The sequence below is a fragment of the Denticeps clupeoides genome, chromosome 4 (assembly GCF_900700375.1).
Source record: "Denticeps clupeoides chromosome 4, fDenClu1.1, whole genome shotgun sequence".
NCBI classification, from domain to species: Eukaryota; Metazoa; Chordata; class Actinopteri; order Clupeiformes; family Denticipitidae; genus Denticeps; species Denticeps clupeoides.
In genome coordinates this window covers 32,458,527-32,479,347 of record NC_041710.1, presented here as the reverse complement: position 1 = coordinate 32,479,347, position 20,821 = coordinate 32,458,527, and the positions used below count along the sequence as shown (strand labels likewise).

Genomic DNA, 20,821 nt, shown 5'->3' with positions numbered 1-20,821 from the left:
TCACGTGGCCTTATCAGTGGAACGAGGCAGATGCTGCTCCACCTTCGCACGGCATTGAACAAGGTCACCCAGCGCAACTTCCAGCAGCAGTTCAACACCGACACCCAGGAGCGGCTGTACGATGACTGTAACCCCGGTTCTCTGATAGCATGAGTGAGGTATCTCAGTATGGGAACATGCCCAATCACTTTGTTCCTCAGAATACAATTACTCACTCTCCCAATACAATTGGCAAACACAGCAGCACAGCACATGGTGCACACAGTGAAATGTGTCCTCTGCGTTTAACAATCACCCTTGGTGAGTATTGGGTAGCCATGACAGGTGCCCGGGGAGCAGTGTGTGGGGACGGTGCTTTGTCCAGTGGCACCTTGGGATTCGAACCGGCAACCTTCTGATTACCTTCCTTACTCTCTAGGCCACAACTGCCCAATTGCACCAATTCGCCGTCCCATGTATAAATACCACGATTCTGTGTCACAAATCACAGGGATATGATTTGGACGCAGGGACAGGAGCTGAGAGCTGCTCTGCCAAATGAGTCTGCGTGCCAACGTGTTTGTTGATGTAGGCCACCACCGTGGTGTTGTCTGTCCTCACCAGAACATGACACCCCCCTGAAAAGGGGGAGAAAACGTTCTAGTGCCAGAGACACCGCCAGGAGCTCCAGGCAATTGATGGCTGCCACGGCGGTTTCTGGTGCCCGGACACCATTGACCGATCTGCCCTCGTGGGTGACCCCACAGGAACGGCCATTGTGAGGAGCACGGGATGCCCTTGACCCACAGCCTGGATGTGCACGAGTGAACAATTTTATTGGGGAAGGGGGGCACTGGTGTGTGCTTATGGAACACAGTTGAGGCTCCAGTGGGCCGCCTGAGTGTCGCAGTGAACAGCGAGCGCCGCGGAAGCTTCCGGGCAACGGGACCGAACAGTCCTTTTGGAGCCACCGAAACATCCAGCGCATCTGTGGAGGCGCAGGCAGAGGTCTGTGGCCACACACAACTCTTCCCACAGGCCCGTGCCATTGTTCTCCATGTCGGCCCATTCCTGTATGGGGTTCTTGGCTGTCTTCTCGTACCGCATCTGCCAAGGTGGGAGGAAGCGAGTATTTATACTCAGGCAATTTCCAGCCAGTCAGGAGTGGCATATTGGTAGGGTGCTTCTGAGGAACGACGCAAGGGGGTGTGTTGTTTAATTGTTTGATAGTAAGTTTAAAGTACACTTGAATTAAAAATACTTCTCTCTGAAGTGTATTAATATTACCAAAAGACCACTCCCAGTCACCCTCCCTGGGAGTGGTCCACCAGCAAAGATCACGCTGAGAGCAACGTGTGTAAAAGTCACGATGGCCTCTGGTTTACACGAGAAGCATCATGTTGAGAAAAAAAACACTGATGATGCTTTAGATCGTGTGGATTCACCCACTCTTCCCCGCTCGTGCTAAAGGTGTTCCCCGTTTTACAAGATCAAATCTGGACGATTCATTCCAGGCAGCCCCATAGAAGCCACATATTCACTTCATATTTTTTTTATCAAATGTATTAAACAAAATGAATATGCAACTAATTCTAGATTTAGTAACGATGTTTGTACAGCCTGACCAACGTCCCTCCCTGTTCACCTTGCAGATTGTCAGCAGACACGCTCAAAAACGGAGAAGAAGGGGGGGGCAGTCATCCTTTTTTTTTTCACTTTATGGCGAACCATGCTGAATTATCTTGTCTAGTACTGTAGTTCGTTTCCACTGTCATTCGTGAGAATCATATCCCAGAGCCCAGAATGAGAGTGTAAGCTTTTTGTCCACGTTTAAAGGTGAATAAGCTTGTAGCGCGGTCTCCACCGAGGTGGCAGGCTGGCAGCAACCTGATACGGACTAGTAAATAAGTAAATAAGTTTACATTTTACATTTACATTTAAGGCATTTGGCCGACGCCCTTATCCAGAGCGACTTACAACGTTCAACGCAGTGATCAATTCTGGTTCATTAGGACCCCCAACTACGAATACAATCCTTTTATTCAATATGTTGTAGTTTCTATACATAAGTCAGACAATTAGAAGGTTACAAGTTTATATAATATCCTCTTAAGAGGAAGGTCTTGAGCTGTCGTTTGAAGGTGCTCAGTGACTGCGCTGTTCTGACCTCGAGGGGAAGTTCATTCCACCACCGAGGGGCCAAGACAGAGAAGAGTCTAGATGAGCGTCTTCCTTTTACCTTCAGAGATGGAGGGACCAGGAGCAGTACAAATGTACACTTTTTAGTTCATTTTACCTTATAATATTAACTAACTAACTTTGCCAGCACATGACGTCACCCATTTCAATGAGGGGCAAGATGTTCTTCTTGACAAAGGGGCATTAATAGAAAGTTTGAGAAACGCAGCTATCCCAACAGTGTATGCAAGATGATTTTTTTATAAGAATCTTTAAACTTATTCAGACTTCACAACCATTCACGTGGTCTAAGACAGCAATATTTCTGCGAACCGTGAATTTGAGAACCTTGACGGCATCCAGTCTGCTCATTATTGCGGAGTTCACATTGACACGTTTCGCTTCCAAACCAGCAGGCGGCGCCAGAGTTCCCGCCGACGCCGAGCGCCTTGAGCTGCAGAATAAATGGTTGTTGTAGCAACAGCCGTCATGGCGCCCTGCTAGCATGGCTGGCGACTTACTGTGTTCCACACAGAGAGCGCAGAGAGGACGCGTTTCTCCTCGTGTCGTGTGGCAGAGTGAAGCGTTCTGATTAAGCAACGAACTGCGTCCGTTCGCCAGGTTGGCTGCGTTGCGCACTTTTTTTCCGCGCCTGTTGTGCTCCGTTTTTCTGCAATAAACGTGTCATTGTTGTCGTGCGCTTGCAGGGTTCGACTGTTTGAAGGGATGTCGGTGATCAGCAGCCTCGTTCCGGCGCGGTTTCTCACCCTCACTGCCCACCTTGTCGTCGTCATCACCATTTTCTGGTCGCGGGTGGGACTTCCCTTTCTTCAAAAATATACTCACACACACATACAGTACAGGCCAAAGGTTTGGACACACCTTCTCATTCAATGTGTTTTCTTTATTCTCACTGAAGGCATCAAAATTATGAATGAACAAGTGTTGAGTTATGTACTTAGCAAAAAGTGGAGACCTGGCCTCCACAGTCACCGGACCTGAACCCAATCCAGATGGTTTGGGGTGAGCTGGACCACAGAGTGAAGGCAAAGGGACCAACAAGTGCTAAACACTCCTTCAAGACTGTTGAGAACCATTTAATGTGACAACCTGTTGAAGCTCATTGAGAGAATGCCAAGAGTGTGTAAAGCAGTAATCAGAGCAAAGAAACTAGAATATAAAACATGTTTTCAGTTATTTCACCTTTTTTGTTAGGTACATAACTCCACACGTGTTCATTCATAGTTTTGATTCCTTCAGTGAGAATCTACCAAAGTAAATGAGTGAATGAGAAGGTGTGTCCAAACTTTTGGCCTGTATTATGTGTGTGTGTGTGTGTGTGTGTGTGTGTGCATGTTGTATAACTGTATACATGAAAAAAGAGAATTTAGAAATTCACCTAAATAAATGGAGTGACCACTCTTGATTTAAGCTACAAAAATTGATTTACCTAAAGCATTTATTGATGAATTTGCTTCTTTCCATGAAACAGTGACATGATGTGTGGAGAAAGACACTCTGAGCTGCAACACAATATTGTTCTCCATCTGTAGGCTTTTGCTTGTAGGAGATTGTTTATTACTTTACGGAGTTGGGAGAGACCGACACCCAGTTCTCCACCACATCTCTACATTATTACCAAGTTCACGTTTTAATCTGTATATACACTTTTAGATAGTCCCTTGCTGAACAGTTTCAGAAGGAATGTTTGGAAGATGAAGATCCTTAAATGGGTTTTACTACTGACAGTGCTGTATTTTGGGGGGAAATGTCCAGTTTGTGTTATATTTTTGACATGTTTGACATCTGGCTAAAAATAGTGTTGATGCTAATAGAGGTTCTCTCTCTCACCATATTATCCAGCAGGCAGTTTGTTTGCTCTTTCGACAGTCTGTCTGTCATGATCTTTTTTTCAGGAGAATAATGTCAGAGCATGCCTTCCCCTAGACTTCACACAGGAGGAGTACAATGCAGAGGACATGAGGTGAGGTTTTTTTTATATATATATCTGTTGCCTGTGATTTGTAGGGTTGACGTTCTGTGTATGATTCCTCATTTTAACAGGCTGGTTGTGGCTCTCTCTGTCACACTTGGACTGTTTTTCATCGAATTCGTTGGATTCTTCTCTGGGGTCTCCATGTTTAACAAAAGTCAGAGCCTTCTCTGTATCCTTAATTAAACTATTTGAAAATATTCAATAGTAATATTAACGAAAGTGTCTCCTTTTGTGTAACTTGAGTTGATGTGAGCAACATCTCTAGTGTAACAGAATCCTATCCTATCCTGGATTTCTGGTAGTCGTGCCACTCTTTCATTCTCTTGGGTGTGGAAGACATCAATGCAGAACTGATGATGGATTTGTAATTGAAGTTGTTGGTTAAAAAACATGAATTTTCTGTTAATGTTAAAACAGCAGGCAAGAACAATATGCATATTGTCTTAGCACACCGCTAGAATTGCTGCTGCCTTTATAGGTTTTGAAGGTTTTAAACCTTTTAAGCGCTCACTACCTCCTGATCATCTTCCCTGACTCCCAACAAAAAGCCACTGCAAGTCATGCAAGTGCTTCAGTGTCCCTCCTGTTTTTTCTCTTTGAGCAGTGGCCATGTGGCATCTACTGGTGGATCTTAGCATTTTGCAGGTCAGTGAGTCTGTGCTGTGAAAGAGCTTTGGTATTTTGGGTGCAGTTCTGCTCCCTTGTTGCAGGTTCGGGGGAAAGAGTCTTTTTCAAAAGATGAATGTTGAATCTTTTCCTGACATAAAAATCCCTCAGCTATAGCTGCCCACTGCAGCGCATCAGTGTGCCTTTCCTTCTATGCCTTCCAGAAGTGGGAGTGTTGGACCTACTGGTTCATTTTTGCATTTTGCAGGTTGGTGCATGATTGTTGGCAATAATGTACATGTATGCAGTATTCTTCAATTTTATTTTTATTGATTTTTTTTTTTGCCGTTGTATAACAAACTACACTCCCATTAATGTTTTTTTTTATAACTTTGACAATATGATGAAAACATTTAATTAAAATGATTGCAAAAGATTTAATGAACTAAATTGAAAATTTGTCATATTGCGTAAAACTCAGTAGGCAAAACTCAAAGGTTTCTAAAACACAAAGGCAACCTAGTTTTAGACATACGTTCTAACTACAGAGTAGAACATTAACAGAAATTACACAATACAATCTCTGCCTCTGATTGGCTTATGCTGTCATGCATTCCTTGACTTAACCAAATGGGGCAGTGGTGGCCTAGCGGTTAAGGAGGAAGCGGCCCCGTTAATCAGCAGGTTGCTGGTTCGAATCCCGGTCTGCCAAGGTGCCACTGAGGTGCCACTGAGCAAAGCACCGTCCCCACACACTGTCATGGCCGCCCACTGCTCACCAAGGGTGATGGGTTACATGCAGAGGACAAATTTCACTGTGTGCACCGTGTGCTGTGCTGCTGTGTATCACATGTGACAATTACTTCACTTATTATTATTACTTATTATTAGTCACTTCATAAAAAGGGCAGTAACGTGGAGGGGAATCTAAACACAAGACCACAGCAAAATGAGAGACCTGGCAGCAGAGGCAAACTTCACTCCAGAGCACAAAACCAGCACAGTGACCTGCACAATCTGCAAGTTCCTGTTAAAGTACAATAAAAGTTCAAGCATTATGCACGGCCATCTGAAGTCACATTAGGGATGACGTCCTTAAATCCCTACTACAAACTACCATGATATTTCAGCAGAGGTTTTCATGTGGGTTTTCAAGTAAAATGCGCTAAAATGACTGTACACTGTATACTCATCATTTCTCTTGTCGCCAGTGGGATCCCTGCGTTTGTGGAAATCATCCTCTTCATTGCTGTCTTCGGACTCAAGAAGAAGCCTCTGTGAATTGCTCTGTAAATTATGTATATGAGTTTGGTTAGAAATTGCTTGCCATTAATTTTTAATAAACAACAGTGTTCACTCACACCCTGACTATCCAGAACTGCCTAATCCATATCAGGACTATACCTGTTCACAGCCCACTCTGGAACTCTGGGTGCAGGGCCCATTCCAGCTTCTCTGTATAGAACAAATATGAAAATGTGCAAAGCGAACAATTTGGGGACAATAAAACGAACTGTAACAAACACTCTTACATACCTGGAAACTCTGCAAGCATGCTGTTATGAAATTCAAACTGCTAGTCTTGATAGTTCCAACCCTAATCAGTGTTGCATCTTATCAGTGTTTTCTGACGTAAGTACGGTCCATCGCAGTCTGTTCCTGTCCTGTTTATTTGTTGCTCCATGCCAGCCTGTAACTGAGGAGCACAGGATGGACACTGACTGCAGTGTAGAACTGGACCAGCCGCTCTGGTGGAAGACTGGACTTTCTCAGTTGTCTCATCCTCTGCTGGGTCTTTCTGAGGATGGAGGAAAAGTTGGTCTCCCACTTCAGGTCCTGGAAGAAGACACTGATCTGATATGGTGAGGGGGAGCAGTGTTGAGGGATGTTTCCACTGTTCCATCTCTGTCCATTACATGCTCGAAATGGCAGCGGACTTCTGGAGTTAAAACCCTACCACCATATCAGACAGCCCAGTGTCTTCCCTCAATATCTATAAGGCTCAGGCAAAGACTATTTTGGATGGACAAACCAGAAATCCAGAAATCTAAAACCGCACATGGCCTGGGAACAGCTCACCAGCAGGGCGATCGGTGGGTGGTGAGTCGCATGAGGCATGCAACAGTGCTGAGATCGAGGCACTATGCATGGTGGGGAAAAGGCTTGCTGCCTCTTGTGAAATGCACTGGACGTCCCATCATGTTGTGGGTCGTCTGGCCAGCACAGGTACTGGATTTCATCCAGTGTCACAGATTCTTGACAAAATTCTTCCTTTGGGGCATCCAAATTTATGCACCACTCTGTTTTTGTTTATAAGTACATACATTTTTTTCAGGTTGTCCAAAAAAATATTTCACTACAATATGTTTAAAATGAAGTTTCTGCCTTAAACGCTTAGAAAGTTTTTTTTTTTTTTACATACAAAAGTATGTTAACAGCACACAAGTTTTTTCACAATGGTCCCAGCTGAGCAATGTGTGAACAAATCTCTGGTTGGGTTTTTGCTGGTGTTATTGTTCATTTGACCGCCAGTCGGTGTTCTGGATTTTAAGGGGTCTTGTGTATTTTGGACAACTGGACGGACTATTTCCCTGTTCTACGTGATAAATGCGGGACAGGTTCGTTGACGTGTGATTGATGTCTGATTAGCCAATAGTAACTGTCCTTTCCCAGTGACGCCATGGCGCTCGTGGTCGCTGCAGCCAATCAGGAAGCGGCTCCGCGCTCGTTTAAACCGTGGCGGAAGGTGTCCGTGCTGCTGTGGGGTTTTGCGTTGTTGGATTCTGGATGAAAATGGAGGTAAAGGGCTTGTTTTAATCGCATTCGTTAGTGCACAAGAGTGGCTCAACCTTATTTAGTTTTCTGTCTTCCCTTAGTCCTCTAGAAAACGAGTTTCATGTCCAGAACAAATTCTTCTTCAGTGTTGACGTTGATCAGGGAAATGAGAACAAAATTGAGAACTTCAGTTTCTGTTGCACATACATTTAGTAATCTAATGAGCACTAGTCATGTTAGTACTGGATCACTTTACCATGAGATATTGCAAGGAGATAGAGCAAGGAGAACTGTGATCCCAAAGCACTGGTAGGTTTGCAAACTGTGCTTTTTTTATTATATATCTTTTTTCTGCTGTTTGCAAAAATTTAATGTGCCAGTGGATTTATTCACAAAAATGTGTATATATATACTTTGCTGCTTGAGGTTAATGAGCAAGTGCAGCTCCCACATGCATTTCCTCGGAACGCCTTTATCCAGAGTGACTTCCACTCAGTAGTGGCCGGGTTCATGAAGCTCAACTGAGGGCGTTTGTATGTTGGGTTCTCCTCAGCCCACAGGGACATCAGCAACATCTAGACTGCGACTGCACTCAGTGTTTGAAGTTATGTGGCTGGGATCCATTCTTCATTGAATGTATTTTGTGTGTGTGTGTGTGTGTAGTAATCAATCTTCCTGCTTGCAGACTTCAGCGCTGCTTTATGCGGTGAACACAAGCGGAGAAGATTCCAGCAAAAACGAGTTAACAGGTAGAGTTTATATATTTGTTTTTATACATGACATTATTCAAAAGCTCATTTTTCAGATTGCTTTTGTCCAAGGGATGGGTTATTACTGACTTGATATTTGGGGGGGGCAAATTGAGGATGTCTTGAACAGAACCTTTTATTGATGCGATTTTAGAGCGGATTAGTCTAGCCTAGTTGGTTATACACTCTCGTCTTAAAGGTCTCCTGTTTTATATTTTTTGCTTTTATATAAGTTGTCCCCTAATACTGTATCTTTCAGAAATTCAGCCTTTGTGCAGAATTACAGCCACTTTAAGACAGTTTTTGCACATTTTCAAGCCATGACTAGGTGGAGCTGCCTTTTAGGGGAGGGGTGAAGAAATTCTCTGGGCGGACTAAATATGAGAAACGGGAGGGAACCTTTCCCCTTATGACTACGTAAGAGGACCAATTCCAGATCCGACCATATGAGCTGCCGCTCTTTGAACGGTGAAGCAGAATGACACTCTGGGAACTCTAGCTAATTAAATTAAGGTTCATTTCACTTTGTGAGATTTATTTTTCATGTTAGGGGACCTTTAACCTTGAGTGTCTCCCGGGGGGCTGTCTTACATTACTGGTTGTAAGTAGTTCTGGATAAGGGCATCTGGTGGCTGTTATAGCTTCATCTTCATACTTTATTTAAAGTTTCCTGTCATAGTTATTTAATAATTATGGGTTTTTGCCTTAGGTTCTGGTAGTTTGCAAGCCAGTTCTTCCTCAAAGTAAGTCTTATATGATTATACCTGATTATATGTTAATTTATTCATGTTTGTCGATTTCTTTTTTGTGCTGTATGTTCTCTTTATAGGAAGTTCTCCCTTAAGGACTTTGATATTGGTCGTCCACTTGGCAAAGGAAAATTTGGGAACGTGTACCTGGCACGTGAGAAGAATCTGAAAGTAGTTGTTGCCCTGAAAGTCCTTTTTAAGTCCCAGATGGAAAAGGAGGGCGTGGAGCACCAGCTGAGGAGAGAGATCGAGATCCAGTCTCATCTTAAGTTGGTGCATTTTTACTTTTCCTGTGTTTGATTGGTATAACTGTCTGTAAACAAATATTTTCTCTCCAAAGGCATCCAAATATTCTCAGTTTCTACAACTACTTCCACGATTCCACGCGAGTGTTTCTTATCCTGGAGTATGCTCCAAGAGGGGAGATGTACAAGGAACTGCAGCGCTGTGGGCAATTTGATGACCAGCGCACAGCTACTGTACATATTTTTTATTCATAAATTAGTTCAAATTTTCCGTGTATGGTTTGGGTAAATGTATATTTAGAAACTGTAACACAGTGGTGATTTGTCCTCGTATACAACCTAATTTCCAGAAAGTCATTAACCCATTCCTCTCCCAAAACCATTTGATAATGTCTAGGCAGTGAGGTTTTTTTTTTTTTTTTTTTTTTTTTTTTTTTTTCTCCCCTCCTCCCTTCTTTGAAAGTCCATTTTAAATTTAGTCTTGGAGACACACCACTTCTGGTCTATGTTCAGGCTTCATGACTGCACCTTTGATCTGCAGATGACGCGGTGGACTGTGATTATGGACCGTGGTTTATGGAAGTATTCCTTGGCCCATTTAAGTAATGTTGTTCACACAATTATGACCATGAGGGACTCTGCATCGTCTGAGGGCCCAAAGACCACAGGCATCCGGTTATGAACAGAGATATCCATTTCTCTTAATCTTTAGATGTTGTACACTGCAGATGATGAGATTTCCAAAGCCGTTGCAATTTGCCATTGAGGATCAGTTTTGTAGAGATTGTAGAGGCTCTGGCCTGCTTTACTTCTGAGAGGCTCTCTTAAATATCCCTTTTTATAGCTGATGTTACAGACCTTCTCCCATGTCAAATTTTTGGGGACATTATTAACTAATTTAATGGATTAAGTTGTATAATATTATATTATACAATTTGTGTGTGTGTGTGTGTGTCTGTATATGTGTATATGTATGTATGTATGTGTGTGTGTGTGTGTATATATATATATATATATATATATATATAATAAAATTTTATTTATTTTTATTTAGGGAATAGCCCCTATTTTAAGAATTCTGGTTTCATTTAAGAAAATAAAGATGGACCATTTTGGTAATTAACAATTTTCATCTTTGCAGTACATGGAGGAGATCTCTGATGCCCTGCTGTACTGCCATGAGAAGAAAGTCATTCATCGTGACATTAAGCCGGAGAACCTCCTGCTTGGTTTCAGAGGAGAGCTGAAAATCGCTGATTTTGGCTGGTCTGTTCATGCACCATCTCTAAGGTAAAGCTCATTAACTTTGTAGCACTTCAGTGTTTCACACTACAGTGTTACATTTTGTTATGCAGTGTGAAGTTCCCTTATTTCTTTTGGATTGAAAGCAGACCACTGCCAGGGATCTGTAATCTGGAGGATGTCTGTTAGAATCCTGAACTGCCAAGGTGCCACTGAGCAAAGCACAAGCCCCCACACACTGCTCCCCCGGGCACCTTTCATGGCTGTCCACTGCTCACCAAGGGTGATGGGTAAATGCAGAGGACACCTTTTGTTTTGTCACCATGTACTGTGCTTGCTGTGTAACACAATGACACTTCACCTTCATTTTCTTTGGAAACTATCACCTTCTCTAGACAGTCCAGGGTGTGAGAGGCTCTCTGGTGCAGATCCACCTGAGCCATGGTGAAGTAGGGTTTCAATAATGCCAGGGGCTAAATGTAAATGGATCCTTTAGCAAAAGGATTTGGAACCGCTGTTGTGGGATGTTCATAGTATGTAGTGGTTCGAATCTACTGAAAGTGATTGTCACATGTGACTGCACAGTTAAATGTGGCCTCTGCCTTTAACCCATCCCCTGAGTAAGCAGTGGGCAGCCATGGCAGGCGCCTGTATGTCGATTCATTGAAGACTGTTTTAATCTGAATTCATCGACTTACCTGGTGGAACAGAAGAAAAGGCCTGGTTTGGATTTAAAGGAGCCTACTACGTGAGAGCCTGAGAAGCCAGGTTCAAATCCCACTAACTGCCATTGTGTCCCTGATTTTGAGACACTGAACCCATTTAGAGTCTCCGGAGGGACTGTCACTATAACTGTCTCATGCTCCGCCACTGAGAACTCAACTAGCGTATCGCTCTTGATAAGGGCGTCTCTAAAGTAGAACAGAGCCTTGACATCAGATTTTAATGTTGTGGTATAGTGTTTGTGTGGAAGACTACGATATAGCACTAAACATGTATACCATCTCCCCCATCAGGCGTCGTACTATGTGTGGAACGCTGGACTACTTGCCTCCAGAGATGATTGAGGGGCATGCCCATGATGAGAAAGTGGACTTGTGGTGCATTGGAGTGCTGTGCTATGAATGCCTCGTGGGAAACCCTCCATTTGAAACGGCCAGCCACTCTGAGACATACAAGCGAATCACAAAGGTCCGTATTCAAAGTGTGTGTAATTTGAAATTGACCTTCACAAGATGAATGTATTAAAGTTTTATTTCAAAATGCCTTTGTCCTCAGTATTGAACATTCCTCATTTCAGGTTGATCTGAAGTTTCCAAAAGTGGTTTCTGAGGGGGCACGCGATCTCATCGCCAAGTTACTTCGCCACAGTCCTGCCATGCGCTTGCCCCTGAAGAATGTCATTGAACACCCATGGGTGCGCGCTAACTCCCGTCGAGTTCTCCCTCCTGTGTGCAGCACAGGTCCTGATGGAGGCCAGTGAAATGTGTTTTATACATTTTAATCTGTATAAGATTTTATGTAAATAATTGTTTATTAATAATACACCCCAGACCAAGTTGTTTTGTGATGTTCTGTCATTTTATGTATGTGACTTAATTTATGTAATAAACTTTGGAGTGCTACAAATGCAGAACACTTTCTTGTGTCTGCAGGCAGGTTCTATTTTTGATTGCGCTTAAACAACCTTTATCCTGATTCAAATACATGAATAAATAAAGACTTCTATTTGTTAAAGCATTTTTCCTGGGGGATCATTTTTATGTATACAGTACAGGCCAAAAGTTTGGACAAACCTTCTCATTCAATGTGTTTTTCTTTATTTTCATGACCATTTACAGTTGGTAGATTCTTACTGACTGTGTCAAAACTATGAATGAACACATGGAGTTATGTCAGGGTTTAAAATTATTATTTATTTATTTATTTATTTACCACCTATTTTAGGGTGGTAGTAGCCTCGTGGGTAACACACTCGTCTATGAACCCGGAGACCCGGGTTCGAATCCCACTTACTACCATTGTGTCCCTGAGCAAGACACTTAACCCTAAATTGCTCCAGGGAGACTGTCCCTGTAACTACTGATTGTAAGTCGCTCTGGATAAGGGCGTCTGATAAATGCTGTAAATGTAAATGTTATTACTCTTTCCTGCAGACCCTCTGAAAGTCATTAATGTTTTGTGGTTGATTAAACCTAAAACCTCCAGCTCCCTCCATCCACAAATTTTCTATGGGATTAAAGTCTGGTGACTACTCCTGTTATATAATTAGCTTTGCATCAAATAATTATTCACAGCCTTTGCTCAATACAGCCTCAAGTGTCAAGTTTTTTTTTTTTTTGATGCCACAAGCTTGGTACACCTATTTTTGGCCAGTTTCATCCATTCCTCTTTGCAGCACCTCTAGCTCAATCAGGTTGGATGGGACGCACAGCCATTTTAAGATCTCTCCAGAGATGTTCAATCAGATTCAAGTCTGGGTTCTGGCTGGGCCACTCCTTTGATACCTTGGCTATGTGTTTAGGGTCGTTGTTTTTCTGAAAGATGAACCGTCGCCTCAGCTTGAGTTCAAGAATGCTCTGGAGCAGATTTTCACGCAGGAGGTCTCTGTACATTGCTGCAGTCATCTTTCCCTCTATCCTGACTAGTCTCCAAGTTCTTGCAGCTGAGAACCATCCCCACAGCATGATGCTGCCACCATCATGCTTCACTGTAGGGATGGTATTGGCCTGGTGATGAGAGGTGCCTGGTTTCCTCCAAATGTGACACCCTGCATTCACACCAAAGAGTTCCATCTTTGTCTCGTCAGACCAGATAATTCCTTCAGGTGCCTTTTGGCAAACTCCAGACAGGCTGCCATGCGCCTTTTACTAAGAAGTGGCTTCCATCTGGCCACTCTACTATACAGGCCTGATTGGTGGATTTCTACAGAGATGGTTGTCCTTCTAGAAGGTTATCCTCTGTCCACAGACGACCTCTGGAGTTCTGACAGAGTAACCATTGGGTTCTTGGTCACGGCTGTGACTTAAGACCCTTCTCCTCCGATTGCTGTGTTTAGGCGGCCGGCTAGCTCTAGGGGGGAGTCCTGGTGGTTTTGAACTTCTTCCACTTGAGAATGATGGAGGCCACTTTGCTTATTGGGACCTTCAAGGCAGCAGAAATGTTTCTGTAACCTTCCCCAGATTTGTACCTGGAGACAATCCTGTCTCGGAGGTCCAAAGGCTCCGGAGCTCAATTTACTCAATGTTTATTCTTATTCTTTGTTTAATGTACTGCTTTTTAATATCAATCTCATATTATAGCACTGTGTGCCTTGTTGTGATGAAGCTGGTCCATGTTACAACACTGCCAAATCTTCCTAAATACACTGAATGCTTTTAACAAATGTCCAAAGATCTGCAAACAAAATGTATGGCACACAAATGAAACTCAAAATATATGCAAATACAAAAAGACCAAATGAAATCTAAAATGAATCAGAATCAGAATCGTATTTATTGGCCAAGTGTGTAACACAGACAAGGAATTTAGTTCCGGCAGTTGGTGACTTTCCAGCAACATGATATACAGACAACGTGAACAGACAGTGTAGACAATACACAATACACATACATTACAATAAATTAAAAAGACAACTAGACAACATGAAGTCCAAGTGACATAACTGTGCAAGTTAGAGAATTAAAGAATAAAGTGAAGTGAATATAGTGTCTTTTATGAAGTAAGCAGAACACACAATAAACAGATTTTAACCAGACGTAACCAGAAATAAGGATAGTAATTAGGGTATTACCAGCAAAGTGTAAAGGCTGTTGGTGACGCTGATGGCATGTGAGGAAAAAACTGTTCTGCCAGAAGTGAGAAGTTCAAACAGATCTGAAGAAAGGAAACCACGGATAAACATTTTACATATCTGCTTCACTAGTATTACATTTATAACACACAACAGAAAGACCTCAAATTAGACTTTTGCCTATTTTTCAGCATGATTTACAACTTTTACAGAGTTACACACAAATAGGATTTGCTCCACGACAGTAAGTGGCGCCAGAGGGACCCAGTGTTCGGACATCACGTGATTTCTTGTTCTGTTATTCAGTTTTGATTTGGACGCAAATTGATAAATTCGACACGCTTCGAAATTGAGCTGTAAATTGAGATGCTCTGTGCTTTATGTGGTCTACTCTGTATCGTAAATGTTGAATAACGTTACTACTTTGTAATAAGTCCAGTGGTTTTTCCACAAAAAAATACACGTGGAATTAGTGGCACCTTCTGATTTCTGGTCTCCTAATTAAGATTAAGATGTCGTGCTGTTTGTTTTTTTTAATTACTCTCAAACATAGAGATAATATTGTCTTAAGACCGAAACGACGGTCCATCGTTCAGCCAATCAAACGCGGCGCCGCCTGTGACGTGTACATGGTCGCGCGCCAATCACGGCGCACTGCGGCTCCGTTTAAAACTTGGCGCAGTTCTCGTCCTGCGTCCCCCGTCGTTGTCTCGGTATTGTGGAGCTCGTGTGTCCCGTGTTTGCGTTCAGCATGCAGGTACCGTGTTTACTGTTATTTTATCACGGCGTGTGGCTTTCGCGCGCGGTTTTGCCAGCTAGCATGCTCACCCACTGCCGAGGCGATCTCGGAAATTCGCTTTCCACGGAATAATCCGTATAAACTCGGTTCATTTGAATAAACATGGTTCTTCTTCTACATCTGATCGCGTCTGCGGGCGGCCGTTATCGCGCGTAACAATAGAGCCTGTCGTTAGCTTACTGTTTTCTTGAACATGCTGTCAGAAGATTCGAGTCATCATTCGACTCTTACTCGATTCTGTTTTCTAGAACAAGGAGAATTCGGCCCCCAGAGGACTGGTATGTGTGCGTCGTCCCGCTGTCCCGGACCGATCGCCAGGTTGATTCTGTCCCGTCCCGCGGTTTCATGCACCGTGTCTTTGCCTTCCCCAGATCCACACGTCGGCGCTGCACCGCATGGAGCTGAATGCAGTCAGAGGCGCTGCGGCCAAAAGCGACGCCTCTGGTGGGTACCGAACGGAGCTGTGGCTTGCGGTTTCTTGCAGTTAGCAGCATGATGTCATGTTTCTATCATTTTCCTTTTTTATCAGGCTCTGGAACTATGCAGACCCATTCTTCAGCAAGAAAGTAAGATTATTTTATTGTTAAGAATGCAGTTGGGGTGTTCCGGGTCAGTTCAAGAGATACTTGGTAATGTTCACAATTCTGAGGGAAATGCTTGCGACCACTAAACGTCCAACGTGAGATTTTCATTTAATTTGGTCATTTTAAGCTTTAGTGTCGCGTTACACCAAAAAAAAAGTTTGGTTTATAGTTCCTGCAGATGTAATTTGTCCTGTATTTTATTTATTTATTTATTTTTTCTCCATGTTAACCCAAAAACATACTTCAACGGTTCTCAATGGTCAAGCATTAGCAATAAGAAATATTATTTACGTTGAGCCAGAATGACCCAACTGTATTTACTTGCTATCCTTAAATTTTACTAAGCGATATGACTTAACATATAGCTGATTTGTGACTGTCCCACATATAGGAAGTTCTCCCTTAAGGACTTTGATATTGGCCGTCCACTTGGCAAAGGAAAATTTGGGAACGTGTACCTGGCACGTGAGAAGAATCTGAAAGTTGTTGTTGCCCTGAAAGTCCTTTTTAAGTCCCAGATGGAAAAGGAGGGCGTGGAGCACCAGCTGAGGAGAGAGATCGAGATCCAGTCTCATCTTAGGTATGTTCATTTACATTTACGGCATTTACCAGACACCCTTACCCAGAGCGACTTACAACCAGTAGTGACAGGGACAGTCCCCCTGGAGACACTCAGGGTTAAACGTCTTGCTCAGGGACACGATGTGGTGTTTGAACCTGTGACTTTCTGTTTCATAGGTAGGTGTGTTACACACCAGGCTACTACCACTGCAAGGTCATCTTTATGGTTTATGTAAATGAGCAGGAGTTGTGGCCTAGCGGGTTAGAAAACGGGCCCGTAATCAGAAGGTTGTGGGTTTGAGTCCTGAAGGTGCCACTGAGATCTCCTTGATTTAAGGAATCGTCCTCACACACTGCTCCCTGGTGCCTTTCATGGCTGCCCACTGCTCACTAAGGGTGATTGTTAAATGCAGAGGGCACATTTTGTTGTCACCATGTGCTGTGTTTCACAATGACAATCACTTCACTTTCACTTTAAATGCTTATGTTGGATACCACTAACCACATTTTTTCTCTGTATGAAGACATCCAAATATTCTCAGTTTCTACAACTATTTCCATGATGCTACGCGAGTGTTTCTTATCCTGGAGTATGCTCCAAGAGGGGAGATGTACAAGGAACTGCAGCGCTGTGGCCGTTTTGATGACCAGCGCACAGCTACGGTAGTTTATTTATTTATTTTTGTGTGGAATAAAATATTAAAGTACAAAGATTACTCAGCTCTGATCTTCCACTTGGGTTAGATATGAGGTATCCAACAACTTGCCACTTTTCATTATGTTGGCACATTAGAATGCGCTGCATTATGTTTATGGTCGCAGAGTTTCAAAAAAGCTTGTTTTTCCCCCATTCAAACTGTTGTTGCAACACCCATAATTATTCAATCATTAGTTCAATCCAATACATACTGAACATGACCATTGTCAATTTCCACTGCTGTGGAAAAGATCCTAATCTCACAGCAATGTTTCGCAGTATGTTACTTGTTTTTCTGTAGATATTCATGTTGTACCGATAGTGTCTGATATCGCATGTGACTGTAAAGTGTAGTATGGTAGGATGACACTTCTGATCACACTGCCAACATCTTTTAGGAAATAACAACATGTGATCATGTAAGGAAAGCATAAATTTGTACTCTATTTGAAATCCTCTGATAGTACATGGAGGAGCTGTCTGATGCCCTGCTGTACTGCCATGAAAAGAAAGTCATTCATCGTGACATTAAGCCGGAGAACCTCCTGCTTGGTTTCAGAGGAGAGCTGAAAATTGCTGATTTTGGCTGGTCTGTTCATGCACCATCCTTGAGGTAAGGAATAAAAAAATAAATAAAAAAGACCATTACAAGAGATAACAATAGAACATAATTTGGAAAAAGTTAATGTAAGAGCTGACAGGGAAAGTAATGAATATTCATGTAGTTGGATGTACAGTCCAATTGAAATGGGGGGATTGGGTTACAGCAATTAAAAGTAAATATACCTTTTGTGTCCCAGGCGTCGTACTATGTGTGGGACGCTGGACTACTTGCCTCCAGAGATGGTGGAGGGACGTTCCCATGATGAGAAAGTGGACTTGTGGTGCATTGGAGTGCTGTGCTATGAATGCCTCGTGGGAAACCCTCCATTTGAAACAGCCAGCCACTCTGAGACATACAAACGAATCACAAAGGTTTGTGTTTTTAATTTGTATACGTTTTCCATATAATGCACCCAATTGCTCCTTTAATTTAAAGTGAAGTGAAGTGATTGTCACATGTGATACACAGCAGTATAGCCCAGGGAGCAGTGTGTGGGGACAGTGCTTTGCTCAGTGGCACCTTGGCGGATCAGGATTCGAACAGGCAACCTTCTGATTACGTGGCCGCTTCCTTAACCGCTAGGCCACCACTGCCTTATGGAATTTAGCTGGTGGGCTAATGCCCTTATCCAGAGCGACTTAGGGACAAGGGAGTTACGGGGACAGTCCCCCTAATAAATAAAGTGTCTTGCTCAGGGACACAATGGAGTTCAAACCTTCAACTTTCTGGACAAAGGGACTGGTAGTTCTTTGAAATGGTAACAAATAGCAAAAAAATATTTTTGCTGTAGTAGTGGGAAATAGTGTGTGTGGAAATATAGACATATTAATATAAACTCTAACAAAATGTACTATTCATAATAAAACTGTCTTATTAAATTAACATGGTTTGGGGTTCTCTCATGACTTATTTTTCTTTCAACATTAGATTTAGTCACAATTTAATTTTGAATATTACGGTTAATTTGGGTTTGGTTGTCTGATTTGTCAGTGCAGTTAGAAAGTTGGATTCTTTAAGGTTTATTATTTTTTTGCACCTGAAATATGTATTCATTATAATTTTGCTCAAAGCTATAAAATGTCTCTGAACTTGCAGGTTGATCTACATTTTCCCAAAGTGGTTTCTGAAGGGGCACGTGACTTGATCTCCAAGCTACTGCGACACAGCCCAGCTATGCGTTTGCCACTAAAAAGTGTCATGGAGCACCCATGGGTGCGTGCCAACTCCAGGCGTGTCCTCCCTCCTGTCTGCAATCCCAGTGGGGGTCACTGAAGTTTGGACCCCTTCTCTACACACATTTGCGGAATGGCTCACGCTCTTTGCTTGAAGGCTTGTTCATGTACATAATATACATATTTATGCCAGTTTAATGTTTTTTATGTGCTAGATAGAAAAGGCAGAAGTCCTCTAACCTGTCTGTTTTGAAATGTCACAATGTGCTGTATGTGCATGTAAGATTTATGAATGTTTGTATGCATTTCTTCTCTTTTGAAAAGGGTTGTCTTTTTATAGTCTGAAAATTTCCCAAACATGACCTTTTAAGTGTAGAGAGTGCTATTTGGTTGCATAGTTATTTGCTGCCATTAAAAAAAATAGTCTTTTTATTTTTTTTTATCCTACTAATTTTAGATTTCTAGTAAATATGCAAATACTGGAATCTTTCTGTGATCTTCCAAGACGGAACGTCAGTTTGTACACCACATCTTTAGCCATCTTTATGGAGGGTTTGCCTTGGGATAGGATTAATTTTGCATGCATGTCAGGTTAGGCCTAGGGTTTCCATTCATCTCTGTTAATTTACACATATTTGACAATGAGATTATGCATCCCATTTTAATTCCGTACTGGATTTATCCCAAATGTCAGAGTTGTGATGAACACCGTATCATCCTGTCAGCATTGTGTTAGTAAATGTTGATGGCTAGATTAGTTGGAGTCTCAGAAGCAGAATACCATATCATATTTATTAACACAACAAAGGATCTGACCAAAGTGCTGTACATTAAAATAATAATTAAAACATTTTATTACCAAGAACAGGACAAACATGGACACAATTTCATTAAAAATAAAGAGCTAGAAAGAAAGCAGAATAAAATAAGAGAACATGCAGCAATTTCATTTAAACGGAGTTGAATAAAACAGGAGTTGAATGAACCACGTCACACAGGGTTAAAAGACAGTGTGTAAAAGTGAGTGATTGACGCAGTGATTGACAGCGCCTGTCTGACACTGATTGGCAGGTCATGTAATGTGACCCAGGTACAGACAATAGTCTCTGGTCTGAAGACCTGAGTGAACGGGGTGGAATGGACTGACTCGGCTGGAGCCGGTCCATTCAGTGATTTTAAAACAATCATTTCATGAATTTATGAAGTCTCTTATTTGAGGTAAGAAAAGGTGGTACGAAAAGTACAGGCATGATCAGGGGGATTCAAATCTGAAAAATGAGTTCATAGTTAATTGTAAAGCCTGCTAGAGAATGTTTTCATTGCTTATTTAATTACCAGTTGGCTTTTTATAATTGAAAGGTTCATTTTATTCAGTTCATTTTAGGTATATTGACAATAAGTATAATTCCCAATGGGGCAAGGAGCAGAATCTTTGCCTTTGTAGTACTTAATAACACATAGGACAACTATTATATGACATAAACATTTATAAATCATTATGAACAGAGCATGAAAAGCTCCTACACTGTTCATGTTCATTGTGATAAAGAAGCCCGAGCTGGAATGACCAAGGCAATGACATTTGAAAGTGAAGCGACTGTCATTGTGAAACACTGCACATGGTGACACAAGAAAATGTGTCCTCTACTTTTAACTATCACCCTTGGTGAGGAGTGGGCAGCCATGACAGGCGCCCGGGGAGCAGTGTGTGGGGACGGTGCTTTGCTCGGTGGCACCTTGGCAGATCGGGATTCAAACCGGCAACCTTCTAAATACGAGGCCGCTTTCTTTACCCGCTAGGCCACCACTGCCCCTATTTACTTAGTGGCATATTGACCCAACAACTAATCAATATGTAAATTGACTATCATGGTTAATTTCTGAATGAAATATGACTGTCACTGAAGCTGGTGCTTACAACACATCTGCTGTAGTCTAACCTGAAGATGTTGACTGATGCAGCTGCAGCGATTGCTGGAACACGTCGGTATGAAAGGTCAGGAATGGAGATGACGGCCCAGCAAATAGAGCCGAAATGCAATATGCAGTTTGAAAGAGTGTGCGTTTGTGGCAAATTAAAAAGGGCTACAGC

The 20,821-nt window shown here is 42.4% G+C and overlaps 3 protein-coding genes across 9 annotated transcripts; all 3 read left to right on the top strand.

The window, feature by feature from the left end:
* Window positions 1–2,625: 2,625 nt before the first annotated feature.
* On the top strand, window positions 2,626–6,119 carry LOC114788743 (transmembrane protein 107-like). 4 transcript variants are annotated; one of them, XR_003749566.1, is made up of 6 exons: window positions 2,626–2,778; window positions 2,865–2,970; window positions 4,074–4,141; window positions 4,222–4,322; window positions 4,702–5,027; window positions 5,971–5,990. XR_003749566.1 is itself a non-coding variant. In XM_028977594.1 (6 exons), the coding sequence occupies exons 2-6, from the start codon at window positions 2,884–2,886 to the stop codon at window positions 6,038–6,040; spliced, it is 423 nt and encodes a 140-aa protein (XP_028833427.1). In that variant the 5' UTR covers window positions 2,626–2,778; window positions 2,865–2,883; the 3' UTR covers window positions 6,041–6,119. The 4 variants fall into 4 exon arrangements, 3 of the variants coding, with proteins under 3 accessions (XP_028833427.1, XP_028833426.1, XP_028833425.1); XM_028977594.1 differs by having other exon boundaries at window positions 4,931–5,027; window positions 5,971–6,119; XM_028977593.1 differs by having other exon boundaries at window positions 4,702–4,798; window positions 5,971–6,119.
* A 1,408-nt stretch (window positions 6,120–7,527) lies between these two features.
* On the top strand, window positions 7,528–12,064 carry LOC114788590 (aurora kinase B). 3 transcript variants are annotated; one of them, XM_028977284.1, is made up of 9 exons: window positions 7,528–7,558; window positions 7,814–7,843; window positions 8,220–8,283; window positions 8,993–9,026; window positions 9,113–9,301; window positions 9,373–9,511; window positions 10,419–10,567; window positions 11,536–11,710; window positions 11,820–12,064. In XM_028977284.1, the coding sequence occupies exons 1-9, from the start codon at window positions 7,547–7,549 to the stop codon at window positions 12,000–12,002; spliced, it is 975 nt and encodes a 324-aa protein (XP_028833117.1). In that variant the 5' UTR covers window positions 7,528–7,546; the 3' UTR covers window positions 12,003–12,064. The 3 variants fall into 3 exon arrangements, with proteins under 3 accessions (XP_028833117.1, XP_028833118.1, XP_028833119.1); XM_028977285.1 differs by lacking the exon at window positions 7,814–7,843 and having other exon boundaries at window positions 7,531–7,558; XM_028977286.1 differs by lacking the exons at window positions 7,528–7,558; window positions 7,814–7,843; window positions 8,993–9,026 and having other exon boundaries at window positions 8,182–8,283.
* Window positions 12,065–14,972: 2,908 nt separating this feature from the next.
* LOC114788074 (aurora kinase B-like) lies at window positions 14,973–19,114 on the top strand. 2 transcript variants are annotated; one of them, XM_028976224.1, is made up of 9 exons: window positions 14,983–15,069; window positions 15,360–15,389; window positions 15,483–15,555; window positions 15,641–15,677; window positions 16,087–16,275; window positions 16,781–16,919; window positions 17,418–17,566; window positions 17,754–17,928; window positions 18,653–19,114. In XM_028976224.1, exons 1-9 carry the CDS (start codon window positions 15,064–15,066, stop codon window positions 18,827–18,829), a joined length of 975 nt encoding a protein of 324 aa, XP_028832057.1. In that variant the 5' UTR covers window positions 14,983–15,063; the 3' UTR covers window positions 18,830–19,114. The 2 variants fall into 2 exon arrangements, with proteins under 2 accessions (XP_028832058.1, XP_028832057.1); XM_028976225.1 differs by lacking the exon at window positions 15,360–15,389 and having other exon boundaries at window positions 14,973–15,069.
* The last annotated feature ends 1,707 nt before the right edge of the window (window positions 19,115–20,821 follow it).